General features: G+C 38.4%; 1 protein-coding gene across 1 annotated transcript in view; it reads right to left on the bottom strand.

Moving 5' to 3' along the window:
* Positions 1-25,152, bottom strand: part of LOC124709358 (small subunit processome component 20 homolog) — a 186,548-nt gene that overhangs the window by 84,473 nt on the left and 76,923 nt on the right. Inside the window, 9 exon segments of the mRNA XM_047240836.1 lie at positions 2,401-2,533; positions 2,694-2,810; positions 3,037-3,181; positions 3,478-3,759; positions 5,485-5,776; positions 8,359-8,641; positions 16,832-17,100; positions 19,156-19,379; positions 21,890-22,101. Of these exon segments, the coding sequence (XP_047096792.1) occupies positions 2,401-2,533; positions 2,694-2,810; positions 3,037-3,181; positions 3,478-3,759; positions 5,485-5,776; positions 8,359-8,641; positions 16,832-17,100; positions 19,156-19,379; positions 21,890-22,101 (1,957 nt within the window).

Below are 25,152 nucleotides of genomic sequence, written 5' to 3' on the forward strand. Positions count from 1 at the left end.
TTTAGGAACCAGGTTTTAAATTGTAAGACATTTCCAGGGGCAGATGTGGACTCTGACCACAATCTATTGGTTATGACCTGTAGATTAAAACTGAAGAAACTGCAAAAAGGTGGGAATTTAAGGAGATGGGACCTGGATAAACTAAAAGAACCAGAGGTTGTACAGAGATTCAGGGAGAGCATAAGGGAGCAATTGACAGGAATGGGGGAAATAAATACAGTAGAAGAAGAATGGGTAGCTTTGAGGGATGAAGTAGTGAAGGCAGCAGAGGATAAAGTAGGTAAAAAGACGAGGGCTAGTAGAAATCCTTGGGTAACAGAAGAAATATTGAATTTAATTGATGAAAGGAGAAAATATAAAAATGCAGTAAGTGAAACAGGCAAAAAGGAATACAAACATCTCAAAAATGAGATCGACAGGAAGTGCAAAATGGCTAAGCAGGGATGGCTAGAGGACAAATGTAAGGATGTAGAGGCCTATCTCACTAGGGGTAAGATAGATACCGCCTACAGGAAAATTAAAGAGACCTTTGGAGATAAGAGAACGACTTGTATGAATATCAAATCCTCAGATGGAAACCCAGTTCTAAGCAAAGAAGGGAAAGCAGAAAGGTGGAAGGAGTATATAGAGGGTCTATACAAGGGCGATGTACTTGAGGACAATATTATGGAAATGGAAGAGGATGTAGATGAAGATGAAATGGGAGATATGATACTGCGTGAAGAGTTTGACAGAGCACTGAAAGACCTGAGTCGAAACAAGGCCCCCGGAGTAGGCAATATTCCATTGGAACTACTGACGGCCGTGGGAGAGCCAGTCCTGACAAAACTCTACCATCTGGTGAGCAAGATGTATGAAACAGGCGAAATACCCTCAGACTTCAAGAAGAATATAATAATTCCAATCCCAAAGAAAGCAGGTGTTGACAGATGTGAAAATTACCGAACTATCAGCTTAATGAGTGACAGCTGCAAAATACTAACACGAATTCTTTACAGACGAATGGAAGAACTAGTAGAAGCCAACCTCGGGGAAGATCAGTTTGGATTCCGTAGAAACACTGGAACATGTGAGGCAATACTGACCTTACGACTTATCTTAGAAGCTAGATTAAGGAAAGGCAAACCTACGTTTCTAGCATTTGTAGACTTAGAGAAAGCTTTTGACAATGTTGACTGGAATACTCTCTTTCAAATTCTAAAGGTGGCAGGGGTAAAATACAGGGAGCGAAAGGCTATTTACAATTTGTACAGAAACCAGATGGCATTTATAAGAGTCGAGGGACATGAAAGGGAAGCAGTGGTTGGGAAGGGAGTAAGACAGGGTTGTAGCCTCTCCCCGATGTTGTTCAATCTGTATATTGAGCAAGCAGTAAAGGAAACAAAAGAAAAATTCGGAGTAGGTATTAAAATTCATGGAGAAGAAATAAAAACTTTGAGGTTCGCCGATGACATTAATTCTGTCAGAGACAGCAAAGGACTTGGAAGAGCAGTTGAATGGAATGGACAGTGTCTTGAAAGGAGGATATAAGATGAACATCAACAAAAGCAAAACAAGGATAATGGAATGTAGTCTAATTAAGTCGGGTGATGCTGAGGGAATTAGATTAGGAAATGAGGCACTTAAAGTAGTAAAGGAGTTTTGCTATTTGGGGAGCAAATTAACTGATGATGGTCGAAGTAGAGAGGATATAAAATGTAGGCTGGCAATGGCAAGGAAAGCGTTTCTGAAGAAGAGAAATTTGTTAACATCCAGTATAGATTTAAGTGTCAGGAAGTCATTTCTGAAAGTATTCGTACGGAGTGTAGCCATGTATGGAAGTGAAACATGGACGATAAATAGTTTGGACAAGAAGAGAATAGAAGCTTTCGAAATGTGGTGCTACAGAAGAATGCTGAAGATTAGATGGGTAGATCACATAACTAATGAGGAAATATTGAATAGGATTGGGGAGGAGAGAAGTTTGTGGCACAACTTGACCAGAAGAAGGGATCGGTTGGTAGGACATGTTCTGAGGCATCAAGGGATCACCAATTTAGTATTGGAGGGCAGCGTGGAGGGTAAAAATCGTAGAGGGAGACCAAGAGATGAATACACTAAGCAGATTCAGAAGGATGTAGGTTGCAGTAGGTACTGGGAGATGAAAAAGCTTGCACAGGATAGAGTAGCATGGAGAGCTGCATCAGACCAGTCTCAGGACTGAAGACCACAACAACAACAACATGGACTTGCTTCTCTGCCTAATTCAGTACTGTCTTTGCTCACTATTCAACTGACAATAGTGTTTTCAGTGAACAAATGGACAACGTAGGGTGCACTGAGTGTGATTTGTATTTGAGTGCTTCCCAGCCGAACCTACAAAGTGTTCTCCTGCACTAACAAGAGATTTATTTAAAAAACTTCCGAAGTACTGTACTGGTCACCTCTAGAAGTGCTTTGTTTTGTATATTTCCAGAAAAGTAATAGAGTATTGCTTTCTGTGATTTATTTGTACAGAACCTAAACAATGGTTTCTCATAATACAGCAGATGGGCTGAGTAGCAGATATGCATTTAAACAAAACTTGAAAATGGTGGCTCAGACATAAATTTCCAGCTGTACATTGGCAATTCACATATTCTTCATGGGGCACAAAAAGATTTAAATAATCGCACAGGTGTGAAATAGTATCAAGCATGTTTTTGCTAACTTACAATACACTCCATAAGATTCTAAAAAAATACATATAGTTTCAATTTTGCACAAGTTTGTTCTTTTAAAATATATGGTTGATGTATTTTTGAGGACATTTCCTATACTAAAGTGTGTATCTGCAGAATTTTAGTGCATAAGCCTGGCATTTTTAACCTATATGAACGCATATTTTGAATGTTTTAAAGTGTACCTTAAGGCCCTCTAATAATGAGATTTAAATAATCTGCAAAAAATTAAATATCAGATAGTTGTCTCATTAATCTACATTTGATGTTACAGTACAGAATGCAGATTACGTCTTAGAAGTATTTTCATTATTAGGGAAATGGAGGGAAACTCAACAGCCTGATAAATTTAGTATAGCTACTCTGCCAATGGTGCATAATTTTCCATAAATCGTAAATGACCTGCTCCACTGAACTTTATAGTTCCCGTATTTCATTGTTCGTCTTCCAGTCTCTCTCTTAGTACTAGTGAGTGGACACAGCTAGGAAATATCTGTGGTCACACAAAGATCACAGGCAACCATTTAAGCAGCAGAAAGGCATTTTGTAATACGTTGTGACTAACAGATTTCAATCAATAGTTCTCAGAATAAGCATTCCTCGTAGGTGTATTAATTAGAAGCAATTCATTATGTCAATTACTAGAAATGTAGGTCATGATTGGAAATTAAAGGGAACTAACAGTTTTGCAGAAATCATTAATAATAAAGGAATTCGGCTGTATCGAAACTTATGCGAGTTAACCAATATAGAAGGAGAGAGGGGCTCGCACACTTACTAAGTTAAGGGCATGTAAGGAATAAAAATTTAAAAAAAGCAGGTAAGCTGATAAAAACAGTTGACAAATAATAATTATATTTACCAATTCTCCAAGTAAGCATAATGATTCGTGTCTAACTACTTCATTAAAATCTTTTATCCCCTGCCTAATCAAGTTTAGGAGGGTGTCACTGATGAGAAATTCTCTTTCTGCAGAGATGTCTGAATGTTTGTGACACATAACAGGTGCCAAATTTCGTAGGCAGTATCCAGCACTATCTCTAAGAGACATGTCCTTTTCCTGCAACAAAAAGAAAGTAATTGATAAAGAACAAAGAAGCACAGCCACTGTGAATAAAAATTGAATAGTTTTAATGAAATGTGTTACTGATACAGCACTGCATTAAGGTTTTTGGTTATCAGTATATTTAAAAATTGCTCTCTTCCTAAGCCCTCTAATTTCTGTTTTGTTTATTGATCTTATAGGAAGTAAAGCATATGATAATCATGGGGAAATGTAAAAACCTAATATAAACTAACTCAAAGTACTGAAGAGGAGTTTTTTAATTGCAGTAGTAAATTTGTTCATTCATTCATACTCTGTGTTACATAAATCTTATCAGGACAGGGGGCCTTTATGGGTATTGTATGAGGTAACCATTGCACATTCCTGGAAGCCTTCCTTGCAGACCAAAATCTTTGCAGTCTTTCTCTGGTAGCCTTTCTTCTTCCCTCTGTTCATCTGCATTTCTCTTTTCGTTTATCATGGAAGTCTATAAAGTTGCCTAGGCCTGGTCTGAGATGTCTCTTCAGTTTAATCCAGCCTGTTCATGATCCCTTCTCTCATACATGAACCAATTGTCAGAAGCCTTAGGGCTTCTGTCAAGTATCTTGAAAATGTTTTGTCAGTCTCTTCTCATTCATCCTCAACAAAGGCCTTTTTCTAACCGATTCTCTGAATCTTCCATTTTTCTTCTACAGTTCTTCTTTTCCTCATAATCTATACTGTCCCTCTACAATCTTTGGAACCATTATATTATTAATTATGGAAACTACTTACTAACACATTATAAATGCAGGTATATTAGCAGGAAAGCAGTGGATTACAAAAAAAGCCATTACCCTTCCTCTTACATTACTTAGCTGCTGTTTTTACGAACTACTTCATACTAAGAATTTATACATCTCTACTGACTACTACAGAGAACATCATAAACTGTCAATACACAGTCAAAGATAAAACCTTTTTTAATATGAACATTAGTGTTTACCTGAAATTGCACCCTCTGAGTCTAAATATTATGATTAATTACAAGGATAGAACTTAGGTACTATTTTCTTTTCTTTTTTAATATCTAGAGATTTCCAATTTCCTGCCTGATGTCTGCTGGTAACATGTTAAAACCTTTTGTACTGGACTGTAAAGCTGAATTCTGATTCCTAGACAGGGATGCAAAAGCTACATCTAAATTATTTTCATTTCTAGTATTGTGGGTGCATTTCACAGTTACCCTAAATTCACTCATGACATTGATCACAAATACCAAAAGGGGGTAAATATACTGGCACATATTTGTAAAAATACCAAGGTCCCAGAAGACACATCTACGTATTATAAGTTATTGATTTTTTCTCAACATTCTTACTGCACATTTCTCTAGCATAAACACTTTTTTTTTTTTTTTTTTTTTTTTTTTAGCGGAAGATTACACCAAAGGACAGTATCAAGTAAAGGTTTGCAAAGTACATTAGCAATCACACTGACAGGTCAAGAATATGCACAACAGGCAGAATTTAGTTTCTTGGTTAAATTAGCCATGTATTGGTGCTCTGGCAATCAGGTATTTATGTTAGAATTTTCATGTTAATTACCCCAGTTTGTAGCATCATGAGAAGGGGAGAGGGAGAAGATAAAAAAAAATAATTTTACTGCCCATACAAAGGTTGTTATAATTAGCTCATAAAAAATAACCTCTTATTGTTATCTGGGTACTCACTATTTGTATTTACAAATTAACTAACTTACTGATTTTAAGATGTGGAAACAGTTGTTAATTATCATCACACCAAAGTCAAGGTTGATTTTCCCTTCAGATAACATTTCTTTGACTCTTTTAAAACCATCAAGACGCCTGTTGAAATCTGGTTGTTCAATCCATCTGGCATCCCATGCATTTATTTCCATTAAAAGTTGAGCATTAATAACCACATCACTTTTCTGTTCCTTTAAATCTCTTTCTGCAATAGCCATTACCAAATCACAGAGAAGTTTTCGTGGAGCGGTAGCAGAGACTGTACCAAATAATGGTGCTAATGACCTACAATATAAGCATGATCATTATGCTGTTAATTATAATACAAATAATTTTTAAAAACTCATATTTAAATGCATGAAACATTTCTTATTTTGCAGACAACTTTTTTGATTTTAAAACATCCACACTATATTAATATAATTTTAAGGTCCTTGACAATTTAAAATTAAAAGGCAAATCAAACATTTAGAATTTATATTTATTTTCTCTATACCACAAACTTCATAATTTCAGGTGGATTAAACTGTTTCCTTCACATCACAAGCAAAGAGCAGATAATTATAGTACAAAGTGAGTTGGTGCAGAATATACCCAATGTTATAGTTTCAAAATGTCAGGCTATTACACAATTTGAGCCTATATAGTGACAATTTTAATATGAGATCTTATTTTTTTTCTTTCCTTTATTTTTTTTCTAAGAATACACGTATAAGTATACTGACAATGTGTTTATAACTTCCTCTAACTTCATGAATAAGATATAACTGGAAGGAATAATGAAAATTATTTGATATTTGTTAAGATCTTCACAGTGATGAAAACCTTAATTGGACAATATATTTTGGTGCTGCTCAAACAACTTTTTTCAGCAACTTCTGCTATTTCTATAAAATCTAATTTTGGAAACAAATAAATCATCATTATAACATAGTTAACTCCTGAATGTCTTATAGCACAATTTTAATGTGGAACTCATTAATTAGAAAGGAAGCCTTGATTGCACAAGAGTGAACATTGAAAGAAGTACACTGTGTTCACACATAATCATCTTGTGGACACTTTTCGGAAAACATTAGGCATTTTAACACTGCTGTTCTTCACAGTTGCTACATTCACAAAACATATTCTTCATAAATAATTCATTACAATTTGAGAAAAATATTTTTGTCCTCAGTTAAAACACTATAAGGGAAAGAAAGACCTATCTCAATCATTACTAAAACTATCTGTGGATCCAAAAGACAATTATAAAAATCATTGAACATTTATCCACACAGCATAAAATTGTAAAATATGATTCCTTGCCAGTCTCAGGTCATACTCTTGGGTGTTAAATATGTAAAAGCTAGTATTCAGTGGAAGGGGGCTTTATCCAGCCTGGAGCCAATGAGACAGTCTCTCTTTAATCCGTCTAAAGTGTTTTGTGGTCAGAGCCTTTTAGACTGACTTAAGGAGTAGTGATTTTCCTGTGACAGCTGGTGTTGTACAGAACTTGTTAGGAATGAGTGCTACTGGTGTGAGAAGGGAATGATCAGTGAGGATGCTAAAGCTGACTGTGTGATATGTTTAAAGATTTTTGCCAGCTGTCAGTAGCTCTCATGATTGAAGAGTAGGCCACCAGCCTTTCCAGATGGAAGAGGCAGTCATGTGCCCTCTGGAATAAAGATGTTTAACATTTCTGAAGTCAGTAGTTAGGGAACCTCATTTAACAAGGCTATTTTCAAATGCAAAAAAAAAGGATGTGTTGCTATGTGCAAGTGTTGAATTCTGATAGGTAATTTACCAGTTTTCTACACAAGCATTGAATTTCAGTGAGTGATCACTTCCTTGATAAGCAGAAGCTTCATGTCACATCATGAAGCCATTAGCTAACCAGAGGTGGGGGTTTTAACGAAAAAGGTGGACTTGGTGAGATCTAATTGAAGCCAATAAATTAATTTTGTTTCTGCAGAAGCAATAAGTATGGTGTTTCTGTGTGGCTTTTGATATATTTACTTTGAGCTATTATCCAGTAAGGCTTAGTGCCTATAGGCAGAATTTGTTTTCTAGTACAGTAGTGGGATTCAGAACATTTCTGAACACAGTTATGTAGCTACAGGGTATTAATCAGTGTGCTGCATTTTGGTCATGGCTGCGAGTATGAATTTGTACAAAATTACAGCCTCTCTGAGGACAAGATTAAGAAATGTTTCAAAATGTCTGACAGACACCAAAGCAAATTTCAAATCTACCATGAAATCATTTCTCTCGTACAACTCCTTCTATTCCATAAACAAATTTCAAATTAAAAAACTGGAAGCATGTGATCCTGTCTTTCTTTTACTGCTTCTTTTTTTAATTATCAGTTATTATATGAGTAGTATGAAAGACTAACATATTAATTGTTATTAATATTTAACTGGTGTGTCATATAGTAACTTTTAAATAGCCACCTTGTAGCCATACCCATAATCAAAATGGGTACATGGCCAGCAAACTGGCTTGGTCCACATTTACGGAAAAAGTAATTTTAAAAGTCTATAGTAATCAACTTGTGATTATGAACATTTATTGACAAAAATAATTTAAAAATTATTAATAGTTTTTTACTTTACAGTCTGCAAAATGTATTACCTTGTGATGACAAGTGTGCAAGCACCAAATGCATGAGTTTAATATTTCTGGAGGTTTATCATGAAATACAAGATAATTTGCCACTTTGCTGCATATCAGTCGCAACATAACTACTTCAGTCAAAAATGAATGAACATGTATATGCTTCACAAGTGATGAGTAGTGGACAAAGCAAAGCTATCTGTCAGAGTCTCCACGTCGATGTCATAAAGAGTACAAAGAAAAAATACCATCTTCAACAAACAACAAACCTGAGGTATTTCAATGGGTATGCAATGTTCTTGACAAGATTAGTAATAGTTGTGAAAAGTTGAATCACAGTTTCTTCAGATGCAGATGCTTTTCTGTTAAGTGTGGGTAATAACAGTTGCAGCAAGAGCTCACTCGTTGATGGGTCATGCACCAGCTCCGATACTCTTGCAAGCACTTCTAAATCACGGTGACCAAGGCCTGCTTTTGATGATGACAGCTTGCGCTTCAAATGTTCTAGTATTGCTGGAACATGTGGCAACAGCAGGCCACTCCCATAGTTCACTGTCAACAAAGCACAGTATTAACTTTAAAATGGATTTCATGTGTTGCTGTTTAAATATTATATCATCAAACCTTCATAATGTTACTTAAAACAATGCCCATACCAAACAACTGTATGTAAAGATTGACAAAGATGAAGGACAAAGTGCCTGCTGTTCTGTGTCAAATTAGGGACTTATGAATATAATAATGAAGAAACACTAAATTAATGCCTTTTTTATGTATTCATCTACAGATAAGTTGCTTAGCATTAGCTGAATACAGAAGGGGTGGATCTACATTTTCTGGGTGATTTCTAAAGCTCACTTCAACTTACCAACATTTCAAAGATAAGTTTATCACATGCATTTGAATGCGTATTCAAGTTTACCATAGGCATTCGATTGCATATTCTATCTGTTGGGAAACATCTACTTTATTTTGTTGTTGTTGAAAAACATTGTGGTGGTATTGAATGATTGTAGCTGGTGTATGCTTGAATACACATGAAGAGACAGTGTTGTTGCAGTTCAGTGGTCATTTAAATGGCAGGCTGGAAGTTGCATTTCTTACCAACAATTTAAAAAGGTGTACAAATAATTTAGTCACACATTGCACTTGCCACCAAGAAAAAGAAAGATTTGAAATCCAAGTGTAATTTTGATAGTCGAGAAAGTGACGAAGGTTCTTACAAATCACAACAAAATCACTGTGGACAGCAAGTGGGCAGTTACAGCTACCTGCATCCACAGAGATAAAGATTCCATTGAAGAACTGCCACTGGACCTTGTAAACCTAAAAAGATACATAAACTGCAAACCCAATCATACTGTGGGAGTAGCCAGTGATGCATGCTTCGTTTACGCCATTCCAGTGCAGCGGACATTAGATATAAGTTTCTACTCTTTGACTGTTAGCTCAGTTAGTTGTCTTTTCCAAGTTGGAAAAATAAAGTATTTTATGCAAATCTGTATGTGGGTTTACTTTGTTGCCTACATAATTGGTGATACCAGAAAAAATAAGAAGAACTCTCGCAACTTAATATTGTGCGGCAGTTTCACCAAAGATGGAAGAAGCTAACAAAATTCTGCAAGCAACAAACGATGAGATATGATGGCTAAAGCAAGAGATTCGGCTTTTGGAGTTTGCAATGCTGCAGAATGATAGCAAAATTGAATTCATGAATTTGCAAACTCCAGTAGTAGCAGCCACATCACGAGCATACTCACATGCCGAAGATTTTTCATGCACGAACATGCTGTTGCCGTTGCAGTTCAGAGCACCTCCATTCAGACCTACACAACCAGATGTTTGGTTTGCAATTATAGAGAATATCTTTGAATAACAACACATTACTGAAGACCACGAAAAATTCAATCTCGCAATAGCAACCTGAATCAGAGGGCAACAACAATAGTCTCTGATATGGTCATACATCTGCTGCTCCAACAATCGTACACCACACTTAAAATGGCATTGATCGCTTGCTGCATGAAATTACCTGAACAGCGACTTTCCCTGGAGAAACACAGGGACAGAAGGCCATCTGAATTTTGGAGCCATTTATGCACTATAGTCGACACAACCACGATGTCCAATGAATTGTTACTGCATGTCTGGTGACAGCAGCTTCCTCACCAAATTCAACTGATGTTGATTGCGTACGGAGCACAGTCTCTCAACAAGCAACTGCAAATAGCTGACAGAGCTTTCACTACTCTACAGTCGACACTCGTAACATCCGTAGCAACGTCATCTGCCACCTCTGCAACGGAGCCAATAATGACTCATCGGTATGGTTAGAAGAACTGAAGTTAAGCTATGCAGCCACAGGCTACAGACAAAAACCAGGCATTACTGAGGGGATCACGAAACTGCAAGATGCGATGGAAAATATGGCTACTCGGCTGCATAAGTTGGAGCTGCAGACGTCCACCAGGTCCACCAGTAACAAGAAGAGGTCACACTCCAAACTGGATTAAGCTCACACCGACAATTTTTACTGGTATCACTGACAATTCGGGCTCAAGCTACGAGATGCACAAAACCTTGTGGATACCCAAATGGCAAGGGCAGCCTGCTCTAGGCATCACGGGCTGCAGCACTCACAAACGGCACCATATACGAATGATGCAGGCAGCAACACGTACAGTCAAGGTAAGGCACTTGAAGGCTTCCTGTATGCTATACCTTTATGCCACTTTGAATCATCCTGGGAATATAAGCTAACAATGCACAGATTACAAAGGATTGATAGACTCAGGCCGTAACTTCCTGATAGGCACCGGCTCGGAAGTGAGTACCTTGCCGACTACGAGCTTTGTTGAGAAGGACACGTGGGAGCCTTTGAAACTGACAGCAGTTAACAACCCAAGTATAAACACGTATGGTTATAAAGAGCTCATGATAGATATTGGTTTATCTACTCGTTACAAGTGGAATTTTGTAGTAGCAAATATTTTACAGCCGATCTTAGGTGCAGATTTCTTGTCTCATTTTGCACTCAGAGTGGACTTGGCAAACAGGGCCATGATAAAAGGTTTTTGGTGCAGTGTGGCAGAGGCTGTTTTAGGAGTAGTCAGTAGCTCAGCTATACAGTCCCCCCAACAAGAAGCCATAAAAACTCCAGCAGTTAAACATAACACAGTGATTATATACGCACCACACCAGGTCTGCCTCTATCAAGACTCATCCACAGACTAGTCCCACAGCAATTAGCGGAGACAAAAAGCGATAATAGAGGAGATGCTCCAGGCTGGGGTAATTAGAAGGTCTGACAGTTCTTGTGCATCCCCTCTCCATCTAGTGCGCAAGAAAGATGGCACATGGCGTCCCTGTGGTGACTACCGCCAACTGAACATGAGAACAATCTTGGACAAGTACCCCATACCACACATTAAAGAGTTTATCTACGCTATAGCGGGTGCGAAAGTATTCTCAGTACTTGATTGTCATAAGGCACACAATTAGAGTCCTGTGGCTCCAGCTAACGTGGCAAAGACAGTGGTGATCACACCCTTTAGGCTATTTGAATTTCTGTTTATGCCATTCGGACTCAAAAATGCGGCTCAATCCTGGCAAAAATTCATTGATAAAGTGCTCTACGAATTACCTTTCTGTTATGCATATCTGGATGATATTTTGGTATTCTCAAAGGATATGTAACCACTACTGACTACAAACAACTTAGGCGTTATCTTGTCATGGTAAATTTTTACCAGCATCATTTACCAATTACCACTGAAACACAGGCACCGCTTACGAATGCACTGGATAGCAACAATACCACAGGTAAGCGAAATGACCAAAGGCTTTTGGCGATTTACAAAGAAACTTAGAGGATGCAGGATACTCGCACACCCCATACCTGCAACACCGTTGAGTATTGTAATAGATGCCAGCCAGGTCGCAACTGGTGCAGCCTTGCAAGAACAAGTCAAAGGGCAGTGGGAACCTCTTTGTTTCCTCTGAAAGAAGCTGCAACTCCGACAGAAAAAATGGAGTGCATATGAAAGAGAGTTGTTGAAGTCAGGCCAGTAACAATTTTCACATATATTGAAACCAGGCCAGTAACAATTTTCACTGATCATAAACCTATAGTGTCAGCTTTCAGCAACATCAACAATAAGTGCTCGCCAAGGCAGTTCCAGCACATAGAGCTTTTCAGTCAATTCACCATGGATATAAGGCACATCAGAGGTGTGGAGAATCTGGTTGCACATTACGTTTCTCATGTTTGTGGTGTGACCAGCACAATTATGAAGAACTCACGACATTGCAGGAAATTGATCTGGATCTACAGAAGTTATTGATGGACCACACAACAGGGTTACACTTAAAACCGATACTCATGCACAGGATGAAGTTATAGTGTAATATATCATGGTAGAAGCCGTGTCCATACATTACACAATGATTTCGTAAAGCAGAATTTGACAGTGTTCACGGCCTGGTGCACCCAGGGGCAAATCCAACAATCAAGTTACTGACAGCACATTTCGTCTGGCCATCAATTAAAAAGGATGCCAGGGAATGGACTTGTGCATGCCTACAATGTCAGTGCTGCAGAATAGGGCGACACATTCACACGGAAATTGGGAATTTCACAGGATCACCTGGAAGATTTGCCCATGTCCATCTGGACTTAATGGGTCAACTTCCAGTTTCTGATGGTTATAAATACTTGTTAACAGTGGTAGACAGATACTTGAGATGGGCAGAGGTCGTTCCAATTACTGACACAGCGGCAGAAATGGTTGCAAAGGCGTCTGTCTCTCAATGGTTAGCTTGGTTTGGGCGGCCCCTTCATATCACAACAGATTAAGGCCACCAGTCTGAGTTTAGTCTGTTCAATGAGCTAGCTAATTTATGTGGGTTCTAGCACCACCATACAACAAGTTATCATCCAGCGAGCAATGGTATGGTGGAGAGGTGGCGCAGGATGTAGAAGGCAGCTCTCATGTGTCATCAGAGAAGCTGGACAGAAGCATTTCCATTGGTTCTCCTTTGATTATGGACCGCATACAAGATGGACATCGGTGCCTCAGTGGCGGAATTGGTGTATGGGGAACCACTGAGAATCCCGGCAGATTACCTAACTGCTGTCTCATCACCAATGCCAATAAACCTCTCATCACTGATATGTGAAATCCGTGAGTGTGTGGAGACAATGAAAAGATCTATGGTATCTAGATGCGGTAAGCGACCAGTTTTTTGTGCATAAGGCATTGGGAGATTGTACATGTGTCATGCTCTGCATAGATTCAGTCAGAGCACCACTACAACCTTCATATACTGGACCTTACTGAATCATATGACACAACACCCATACTATGGACATCTCACAGAATGACAAAACTATTAGTGTGTCCATAGAGAGGGTAAAACCAGCATGGATCTTACCAGAACTGGAGTATGATGACACTCAACAGGATGAGAAGGACCGATGTTTGGAACTCACTACGCATGATATGGCTGAAGAACCCGTGGCAAGAGAACATGGAACCACAACGCAAGAGCCCACACCAGCTTCCTCATCCCCGCAGCAACAAGTAGTCCGTATGAGAGCCGGGAGACAAGTCAAGTTTAAGTACCCATTTATCCCGGGTGCTCTGCACTTTGGGGGAGGGGGGGGGGGGCTGTGTGGTGACGTGAGAGTTGCCAGTGATGCATGCTTTGTTTACTCCATGCAAGTGCAGTGGACATTATATATAAGTTTTTACTCTTTGACTGTTGTTAGTACACTTAGTTGTCTTTTCCGAGTTGGAAAAATAAAGCATTTTGTGCAAAGCTGCATGTGGGTTTAATTTGTTGCCTACAATCCAATAAAAAGGATGGCATTTTTAGAGAATTTGATGACCATTACTGATCAGGATGAGGGCTTGCTAAATTAATACGTATAAGTCCTGCAAGGTTGCACCATCAAGAGGGCACTGAGCTACTAGCCTTCACCAAGAGTGGTCCACCAGTTGTCTCTGTAAAACATATTATGCAGGGACAGATGTAAATGTAATGTATTGCGAATACATAGAGAAGGATCCTTTGATAGCAGAACTAACACTGGTAGCAGTTACTTCTGTAAAATATCTGGGAGTATGCATATTGAACGATTTGAAGTGGAATGATTATATAAAATTAATTGTTGGTAAGACGGGTGCCAGGTTGAGATTCATTGGGAGAGTCCTTAGAAAATGTAGTCCATCAACAAAGGAGGTGGCTTACAAAACACTCGTTCGACCTATACTTGAATATTGCTCATCAGTGTGGGATCCGTGCCAGGTCGGGTTGATGGAGGAGATAGAGAAGATCCAAAGAAGAGCAGCGCGTTTTGTCACAGGGTTATTTGGTAAGCGTGATAGCGTTACGGAGCTGTTTAGCAAACTCAAGTGGCAGACTCTGCAAGAGAGGTGCTCTGCATCGCGGTGTAGCTTGCTGTCCAGGATTCGTGAGGGTGCGTTTCTGCATGAGGTATCGAATATATTGCTTCCCCCTACTTATACCTCCCGAGGAGATCACAAATGAAAATTAGAGAGATTCAAGTGCTTACGGAGGCTTTCCGGCAGTTGTTCTTCCCGCAAACCATACACGACTGGAACAGAAAGGGAGGTAATGACAGTGGCACGTAAAGTGCCCTCCGCCACACACTGTTGGGTGGCTTGCAGAGTACAAATGTAGATGTAGATGTAGACTGTCTGTGATATAAAGGACATACCTGACGTGCAGAAGACTGATCCCTGGTTGACCAGGGCTGATATATTGCCTTCAGACTCTGACTGTCTACTATGACTTCTGCTTATGCACTTGTACTATACCTGGTTTACATTCTGGCCTGGGTTTTAATTGCATACTACTGATGATCACATATGGACTATTTTTCTGAAAACTAGGATTTTACTATGTGCAAATGTGAGTGGCTGTTTTATCTAATAAACATTACATGTTCCAAGCTACCACACAACTGACATGTCATTTATCTGGAAAAATAAATAGTTACAATCTGCAGAAAGTGAGGCTTCATTGGAATCAAACTAACACAGGAAACATGAGTGTGAAATATTGAAACATTGGTCAATGACACAACTTGTAGTGGTGGGGGAGGGTTAGGACACTTAAATTAACCCTTGCTGGGTTAATGTATAGCTCACACATCAGCCACAACAGCAGTTTCTGAACAATGCTGTCCTGCTTATTTCTCAGTGTGGTATTTCATCCTGTAGGTTTCATTGTGGTGAAAGTTTATATCTCTCCATATCCAGTGACAATGCTAAAATTGAGATGTTGAATTGTCACAATGATTGAAACCACCACATCGGACATGCTAGAGGAGGTCTGATATGAGTGAGATATCTATTATTATTATTATTATTATTATTATTATTATTATTATTATTGTTATTACTCACGGGGCTCACATCATCATGTAAATCAGGTGTGTGGAGGGGGAAAAAAATCAAATTTTCCTTATTGAGATGGTAGAAGATTGTGTAATCCGTGTTAGTAATAGTACAGCCTCATGTAATTACCTAGTGAGTCCTTCCACATACCCCAAACTTTATAATAAGAACTTTGTTCATTTAGGAGACAAAAGTACATTATGCAACACTTTGCATACAAGACATCCAAAAATTTTGTGAAAGATACAGATCCTGCAACTTGAAGAGCGTCAAAATGACAAACGTGGGTAGTTTGTTTCTCTTTGAAGAATTGTTTCTTAATTTACTCTGCATATTACTGTAAGAACAGCAGTTCTCAAATACTAAATACAAGTGCTCCAGTTACTTTGAAATCACAGCAAACTTTCAAATGAATGAAGTCCCAAGTTCACTTCAATGGCTGATAGTGACTGAAGGGAAGAAAGAGGATTGTGGCTTAATGTACTGTTGATGATGAGGTCATTAAAAGAGACACACAATATTTGATTAGGGAATGGAATCATTCATGTCCTTTTCAAAGGAATCAGCCCAGCATTTGCATTAACCAATTTAAGCAAATCACAGAAAACAAAAACTGCGCTGAAACTTCCTGGCACATTAAAACTGCATGCTGGATTGGAACTAGAACTTGGGATCTCTGCCTCTAATGGCACATTAAAACTGCATGCTGTATTGGAACTTGAACTTGGGATCTCTGCCTCTAATGGACAAGTGCTCTACCAACTGAGCCACCACAGCAGAACTCACAATCTATCCTCAGAGCCTTACTTTCGCCAGAACCTGATCTCCTACCTTCAAAACTTTACAGAAGTTCTCCTGCTATACCTGTGGGACTGGCACTCCCGGAAGAAAGGACATTGCAGAGAAATGGCTTAGCTAAAGGCTGGGGTTGGTTTCCAAAATGAATTTTTATCCTACAATGGAGTGTGTGGACAGGGATTTTAACCACTGTCCTCCCAAATGCAAGTCCACTGTCTTAAACACCACACCATTTCACACAACATGAATGACAATAGAGAAAAATAAACTCTGCTGTTGCTGTCTGCCTTAGATGCATGTCAATGGATTGGAGCAAAGACATTCTCAAAACTTTTAGAGTGACTTCTACAATCAGTGCAGATTAAGATGAGATCACATGCTACAAGCTGTTTAAATAAAGTGATAGTCATCTGTGAATTTCCACTTTCAAACCTAGATTTTGCAAAATGGGTGCTTAACAAAAATGGGCACATAAAATGCTGTTTCATCACAAAATTTTACACACATATAAAATTCTTACATGATAATTGTGAAACAACATCCTCATCTAATGGAAGCACAAAATTGACTTGCAATGGAGGCACAAATTTTCCTCCTTCTTCTGCAGTTTTTGTGTTGTCTTCTTGTTGCTTTTGATGATCTTGTAACGTTAACAAATTCTCCACTATTTCTATGATTCCAATCCGTACAGAACTGTGTGTCTTTTCTCCAAGCAGGAGCTTCATAATATATGGTAATGGACTTACATGTGGATTGCCTCTTAAGTGTTTTGCAAACAGCACAAAATACCTGAAAATAGAAAAAGAAATCTTAAAGGTTTAAAAGTTTTTTTGGTTACATAGAAGAAAAATTTAATGATAATCTGTCTAAACATAACTTTTGAAACTGCAGCTATCATATGCCACCTTTTCATGATGTTGGACCACTGTTCATGCAGTGTAATTTTTATTCAATTACACATACAATATTAAATAAAAAGTACATGAACACCTAACTAGAAGTTAAGTGATACATTTCCTTACACCTGAGGGAAGTTCAGACCAATGAAAATGATACCTTACTGTTACTGGCGTAGTAATGATAATCTTTCAGATCACTTGTTGAGGTAGGATTCTTATTTCACATAAACCTAACCAAACAATTTACAGTCATATTTATGAGAGTGCTATATAACTAATTTATTCACATGTGTTGCTAAAAGCTGCTGGTATGGTCACAGTATTATATCAAGTCCTACGTCGCCATCCCTATAGCCCCTTCCACCATGAACATTGGGCCGCTTGTCAACACTGCTGCTGTGGCTGCAGGCACTACCGCGGCTGTCACTGTGGCTCCTTCTGCATTAGTCATCAGCCTTGTCCCCGCAGGCTAACTCAAAGTCGTTACAGCTATTGCTGTAGTGACCTCTTCTGTGACCATCCCTGCATTCTGCGAGCTGTCCCCACTGACCCCTCTGATCCCACTGTGTTCCTCCGGTGCCGGGTGCATTTCCATGCCTCAGTCTCAGCCTCTACTTGTGCCTTTCCTGTTGCCATCTACTGCCGACCGCAGCTATTCCCTAAGCAATCTTCTGGTTCTGCTTTCTTTGGCACCATTTTCATTGTTCATCCCCTGATTGACCTATTGTCTCATTCCAGTTTGCTCTGCTAGGTGCTCGGAGGCTCCTTCCCTGCCTGCTGCACTTCTCTGCAATGGTTCCACCATCTCCATTAAGGAATGTGAAGTTGGTATCTGTTCTTTCGGACATTTCCGAAAGAACGGATACCATCTTCTTATAGATAAGGCTAACCGACTAATGATCTTCAGTGTGGATGCACTCATACTGCCTGAACTCTTGTGGGAATTGATAGATTGACTGCTGCGAGTAATGAGTATAGTGGGCAGAGGCACCACAAATGTAGTGTGTGGACAGTAAGTTGGGAACGTGGGTCTCACGGGGAGCATGCCAGAGATAAGTCCCCGCAATCACACTATCCTCTGTGTCCTCGGTGGCTCAGATGGATAGAGCGTCTGCCATGTAAGGAGGAGATCCCGGGTTTGTGTCCCAGTTGGGACACACATTTTCAACTATCCCCATTGATATTTACCAATGCCTGTAAGCAGCTAAAGGTCTGGATTCCATTGTATTTTCATATCCTTTAAGAGTGAATGGGTGTAGTATATGCAAGGCTGGCCCCTGTATATTCAGACACCTAGTTTATGGATATGCTTTGTGTGACAGGCATTACCTCAGGCAATTGTTTATCAACAGATGGCTGCACTGTTTACCACCAGGCCTCCTCTGGCTACCACAGTCTCTGGTAGTGCATGCTGCAGTAACAGGAGACCTACTTGTTTCTGCGCAGTTGTATATCCACATAATTGTGCACCTGCGTTTTTCCAGTGAGTACTTTGGTCACCGTTGAGTGCCTCAAAGGCCAGTTCAACTCCGGCCTCCACACGGATCGCCACCCATGCCATGAGACAATGCTAGGGACCCTGACGCCTGCCAGCGCAGGAACTCAACTGACAGTGCTGTCTTGCACCTTCACCATGCCCCCAGACAGTGCTGTGTGACCACCGGCCTGGAAGGGCCTGCTTCCATAGCTCATCACCTCTACCAAGGATTGGGACTTTGTACTCAAGCTCACACACTTCATACCACTAAGGAGATCATTTCCATCATAATCTTCAATTGTCACAGGAGGACATTTTCCATCTTATTCCATGTGCGAATTTTGTCCTCGAATTGTACTGTGTTTATTTCATGCTCAATAAACAATGTTACTTCAAGTGTGCTAATCAGTCACTACCAAAGTACATTTACTAAATAAATATTCTGCATTTTATGAGGGATAAACTTACCTGGCATTGTGACTCCAAGTTATAAATAATTTAAGAAGTGCTGTTGGGCTATGGACTCCCTCTGTTGGTAAACGTTCTAATGATGGCCAAACAAACACTTCAAATACAGTATCGATTTCAGTTGGAGACCATATGAACTCATCAAATTGTGAGAAAAAGCGAATAAGAGCCGCTGTGCAACTATTACGAAGAGTACGAAGGGCAGGAATGTATGCAGGAAATATCTGAAATAAAAAACAGGTGATACTGAAAGAATTACAATGATAAAACAATCATACTTTACTGTTGTAGTTTTTATGAAATGTAGCAAAATCTGGAATTTTTCTCATTCGCATGTGAAAATATTATAAATCTGAGTGTAGCAGTTTACTAATATTAGTTACTAATAGCTCCTGAAAGCCAAAAATGTATACTGATTTTTTTCTCAATTCTGAGAATCATGTATAACTTGGAGTGACAATTGATATCTCACATAAAGAACTATGGCTCTAGATGTGACTAAACAAACTAGATTTCAGTAACAGATTTAATGGGTGATGTAAATTTTACCAACAATTTTGCACAACCTATCATAAAAAAAGAATGGCATATTTTTGGGATATCTTTCACATGGTGCCCAAACTACATATTTTCATAACACACAAATGTAAATACAAAAACAACAGATACAGCACTTAAAAAATAAATAAACTGAAAACATGTAAATCAAGATGGTGTCTGGTACCTTCCAACGTAACCTAATCCCTGGCCAATGCGACAGGTCACGCCGTCACCACAAACTACACCACAAAATAGTAAAAATAATATTGAATAAGTATTTAAATGAACATTCCAATGTTCTGCTTTTCTGCCAGAAATATATTAGCATGATTTCATGTATCCTGTACTGCGGCTGGCTGCTTAATGTTGACTTGTGTGTTTACGTAGCTAAAGTGCCGTATTTGGTGATTTTTGTGTTTATACTTGTGCACCACAAAAAGATGCACTTTAACTGGTGTAACACAATTTAAAGATCTCTCCAAACCACATCATTTTTGGTTCAATGTGTTGCACAAAAATATCTTGAAACCTGATGTCGCTGGATAAAACATTCACTGTATTCCAAGTTAAAAGTGAAGATTGTGTCATTACTGTGGGAAAATGAATTAGAAGTGATTAAACTCATTATTTATTTAGTAATATGAAGGGATGAATATTTCAAAAAGAATTGTTGGAAACATTAAATACACTGGGTTTCTCCTTCAAAAAAGAGTAAAAGCTCTTAAGGTCACATCCACATATTAAATCTGTGCTCACAGCTATATTTCTCATTTCAGTCAAGGGAGGATTATAAACTCTATTAATGCTGACAAGGCAAATAGTATATTATATGTACCTAAAATAGCAGATCTCAGTTGTGTAAGATGTTCTGAAGGGATACAAAACCTTTCATAATTTAGTGGAAAAGCAACTTTCCATGTCACCAGGACATGTGGACATGAAATGTCTGGTGTTGTGCTGAAGGCAGTGTGTCTTCCGTGTTCAAAATTTAGACTCCGGGCATCTGTTTTCACACTATAGCGAAGTACTGATGGATCAGTGACAGTGAGTCTCAAAAGAGAACTTTGAAATTCTTCTGTAGAACTTTATACTGTGTATGGCTGCAAAGTTACTTTTTCTTTGATTGATATGGTTTAATGGCTTCAATATAAATGATTTCATTTTATAAAGTGTAAATAAAATATTTGGTGCCAAGAAATATAACTTTATTATGGTATAACTGCATTTTGGTGAGTGGACTCCTAAATTATTTACAGTTCAATGTGACCGACAGGTATATTTTAATTTTCAACATACCATTGAAAAACAATGAAATAAAATAAAAATAGGAGCATACAATACACAAGAAATAAGTCAGAAAAAAATACCAAAATCACCAAAAATAATTGTAAAATTGGAAAAAAAAAAATCAGAATTGTCCATGGGTAACAGCGAAATTGGCAAAAAATAACATTGACACTGGCAAAAAACAACATTGAAACTGGAAAAATAATATGGAAATTGGCCATAAAATAAAATGATTTTGTTCTGCCCTACAAGTAAATAGCTGAAGAGCTGTAACATCTGAAAGCCAAGGTTGTGTAGTTAAGGAGTGGAATGGCTGCCAACTTAAAAAAAACTAATAACAAATCAATAATGAAATTTAAAACAAATGTAACAATAATGGAAATTTCTGGATGGAATAATACATAAAATAAAGGAAAGGCAACCACTCACCTATAGTGGAGTGATGTGTGGTTCACAGATGCACACAACACAAAACACTACTCGCATTAGCTTTTGAGCTTTTGCTCCAACAAGGACAAAATGAATAACATTTACTATGTATAATGTACACTTTGATTCTCTGATAATTATTATTTACATCACGAAAGACTTGCATTGCTTACAAAACCAAAATATAGGTTTCAGTTTTGTTCAGTTTAGTGTGTGATTATTCTGACTGATTCAGCATTTATATTTACATAGCTTCATCTCTACTAAGCCCTCCAGCTTCCAGCATTCATCCTATTTTTACTTTCCCTCTTTAACACAGGAGGAACCTCAGGTTTCACAAGCCAACAATTCCATTACATTTTCCATAATACTGTATTACATACAGGTACCGGTATGCATTATTTGAGAAACTGAAGCTGTCTGATAATAGTGTTTAACACAAATTTACTGAGAACAACATGTATACACTGATACATACCATCTCTCTCCTCTCTAACAATCCCTTAACTATGGCACCAACACACAGTATTACTCTTAATACATATGGTAACAGCTGTTGTCCCATAAGTGATCCAAATTTGTCTAACACTACACCCAAAAGATTGACTGAACTTTGTAGTTGTTTTGGATTAGGTGCACATTCCAAATTTAGTGATTTATCGATAGTAGTAATCATTTCAGTAGTGTCATCTGAAAAAATACACAGTTTTATTTCACCAATATTGTAAACAATTAAACAAATGTTTAAAGTGGAATTCTGAATGTATAGTTCTTTATAAATAATACAAAAAATATGAAAGTCATACATTCTTACATTCTAATATGAGAAGAAAATATTTCATAATATAAGTGTGTGTACAGTATCAAAATACAATACAAACATGAGTCTTGGACAACAAGATTTTACACACCAGGGGGAAAAACCCTATGGTTTTACTACTTATTTGTGAAAATGTCAGCAATTGAAATGTTTCAAGGAGTAAAAACTGAAAGGGTTTTTATTGAACATCACTATGAGTGGATGAGGAAGTATCTATGAAATGTACGAGGGTAGGTCAATTATTATCCGCAATTTAGTTATATTTTTGTTTATTCTGGTAGTACAGTCATTTTACGTTGATGACGCATGTTTTATTTATTTGTTGTTGTATCTTTGTAATTTTCAAGCTGCTAATTTAGTTTCATTATCATTGTCGTGCTGTTAATCACGGCTGTCCGCTATCTATTTGCATTAAAAAAGAGCAACATTCAGTGATCCGTTTTTTGTGGTCGGTAGGCGTATCAGGGGCCAAAATTCATCGAAGACTTTCGGTACAGTAAGGGAACAGTGTTCTGCCACAATGGAGTGTCTACAAATGGATTGAAAAATTCCGAAATGGTTGCACAAGAGTTATGCACAATGAAGGAGCTGGACAACCGTTTACCGCAACAAATGAAGAATCCATTGAGCGTTCACGTGAAATGATTCTCTTAGACAGATGATTAACTATTGATGAAGTGGCACATCGCCTGCAAATTAGTCACAGTTCTGCCTATGAAATCATCCACAACAGACTTGGGTTTTATAAAGTTTGTGCAAGATGGGTCCCAAAACAACACACACAGTTTCATAAACAAACGTGCTTGGACATCTGCAAAAAAAATTTGGATTGTTATGGTAACGAAGGGGACAACTTCTTAGACAGGATCATTACTGGTGACGAAATATGGATCCATCATTACGAGCCAGGGAGTAAATGGCAGAGTATGGAATGGAAACATCCAAATTCGCCGCGCAAGAAAAAGTTCAAGACCCAACTGCTTGCAGGAAAACCGATGCTTACAGTTTTTTGGGACACACAAGGTCCAGTACTCAAACATTATGGGGACAGGGGTACAACAATAACAGTATACGTTACAGTGAGATGCTTACTGCCAGGCTGAAGCCTGCAATTCAAAGCAAACATCGAAGATTGCTGTCAAAAGGTGTTGTGTTGTTGCACAACAATGCTCGTTCACATACAGCTGGCCACACTGCTGAAACACTCCAGAAACTCAAATTTGAAGTACTGGATCATCCTCCATATAGCCCCGATCTTGCCCCTTCTGACTATCACTTGTTTGGTCCACCCAAACAGCCATTAAGGGGTCGTCGATTTGCCTCGGACGAAGCAGTGAAAGAAGTGGTGCATTCCTAGCTCGCAGCTCAACTGAGAACCTTCTTTTATGAGGGCATCAGGAAGCTTGTACAACGATGGTCCAAGTGTGTTGAAACGCAAGGACTATGTCAAAAGATGATGTTCTTGTAAGTTTCCTATTTGATTACAATCAAATTTTATAACTACTTTGCAGATAATAATTGACATACCCTTGTACTTTAAGCATTTAAAGACCTGGCCATCAGTTAAGGTCATACATGACCTTAAAGAAAATATTCATGTTCACCAGCCTTTGATTTTTATTAAATTGGGGAACGCTATGCCAGAATGAAACCAAAATTTGCAATGGAAATTTCTTTCAACACTACTGTTACCTATTTGTTCACTAATCGAAATGTGAGTATGCACTTATCCTGCCCCATTATGATTCATTCCCATATGACTTAAGACTTAATTTTCACTATTTCATCTTTCCTAGTTTAATTGTTATTGTGGTGAGAAATGAACAGATAGATATCATAGATGGATAGATACACACTAGACTCTCGCTAATCCGGCCCTTAGTAGTCTGGCCTCTCAGTATCCCGGCGCACATCCAAACCACGTGCACAATAACATTTATGACATCAAAAAGGAAACAGATGTTATTCAACAGAACTCAGGACAAATGGATAGCGAGTTGGGAAAACAGAAGGTTATGCGAAAGAGTGAGAATGAAGAACTGGACACAGCTGTTTATAGATGGCTCATACAACAATGCAGTTAAGGAATTCCAGTCAGTGGCCCAATTATAAAGGAAAGAGCAACTGCATTTAACAAACAACTTGGTGGTAGTAACTTGTTTGCAGTGAGTGTAGGTCGGCTATCAAACTGGAAAAACATGGCATTCAGCAGCTGACAGTCACCGGGGAAAATTGCTCAGCTAACGATAAGGATACTGACGAGTTTGTATACAGGGTAAGGAAGATAATAGAGGAGGAAGATTTAACTGGTGATGCCTTGTATAATGGTGATGAAACAGGACTCTTTTACAAGAAGCTTCCTTCAAAAACATTAGCTGCCAAGAATGAGAAGGAAGCTCGTGGTTACAAGCTACGGAAACAGTGCGTAACATTAATGGCGTGTTGTAATGCAAATGGGAATCATCAACTACCGATTATGGTGATCGGAAAATCCAAACATCCACATTGTTTTCAACACAATGACAGAAATACTCTACCTGTGCAGTATTGTGCTCAGAAGAAAGTGTGGATGGATAGACAAATACTCTCTTGGTGGTTCCATGAAACATTTGTACCAGCAGTGAGAAAAGAGCTAAAGAAGAAAGCACTTCCACTGAAAGCTATCTTTATAACTGACAATGCTCCCAGTCATCCTTCGGATGTTTTTCTGAAGTCTGGTGGTATACAAGCATTTTCTCTCACACCCAACATGACAGCACTAATTCAGCCCATGACCAGGGAATTTTGGAATCAATTAAACTTCATTATCAGCATCCACTTCTCGTCTCCTTGCTGAACTAAAGTGAAAACGACTCTATCGAGACTATGGTGATGACTTGGAAAGCAATTAACATACATGATGATGTTTTCCAAGCAGCCAA

This window comes from Schistocerca piceifrons, chromosome 1 (genome assembly GCF_021461385.2).
Source record: "Schistocerca piceifrons isolate TAMUIC-IGC-003096 chromosome 1, iqSchPice1.1, whole genome shotgun sequence".
Taxonomy (NCBI): Eukaryota; Metazoa; Arthropoda; class Insecta; order Orthoptera; family Acrididae; genus Schistocerca; species Schistocerca piceifrons.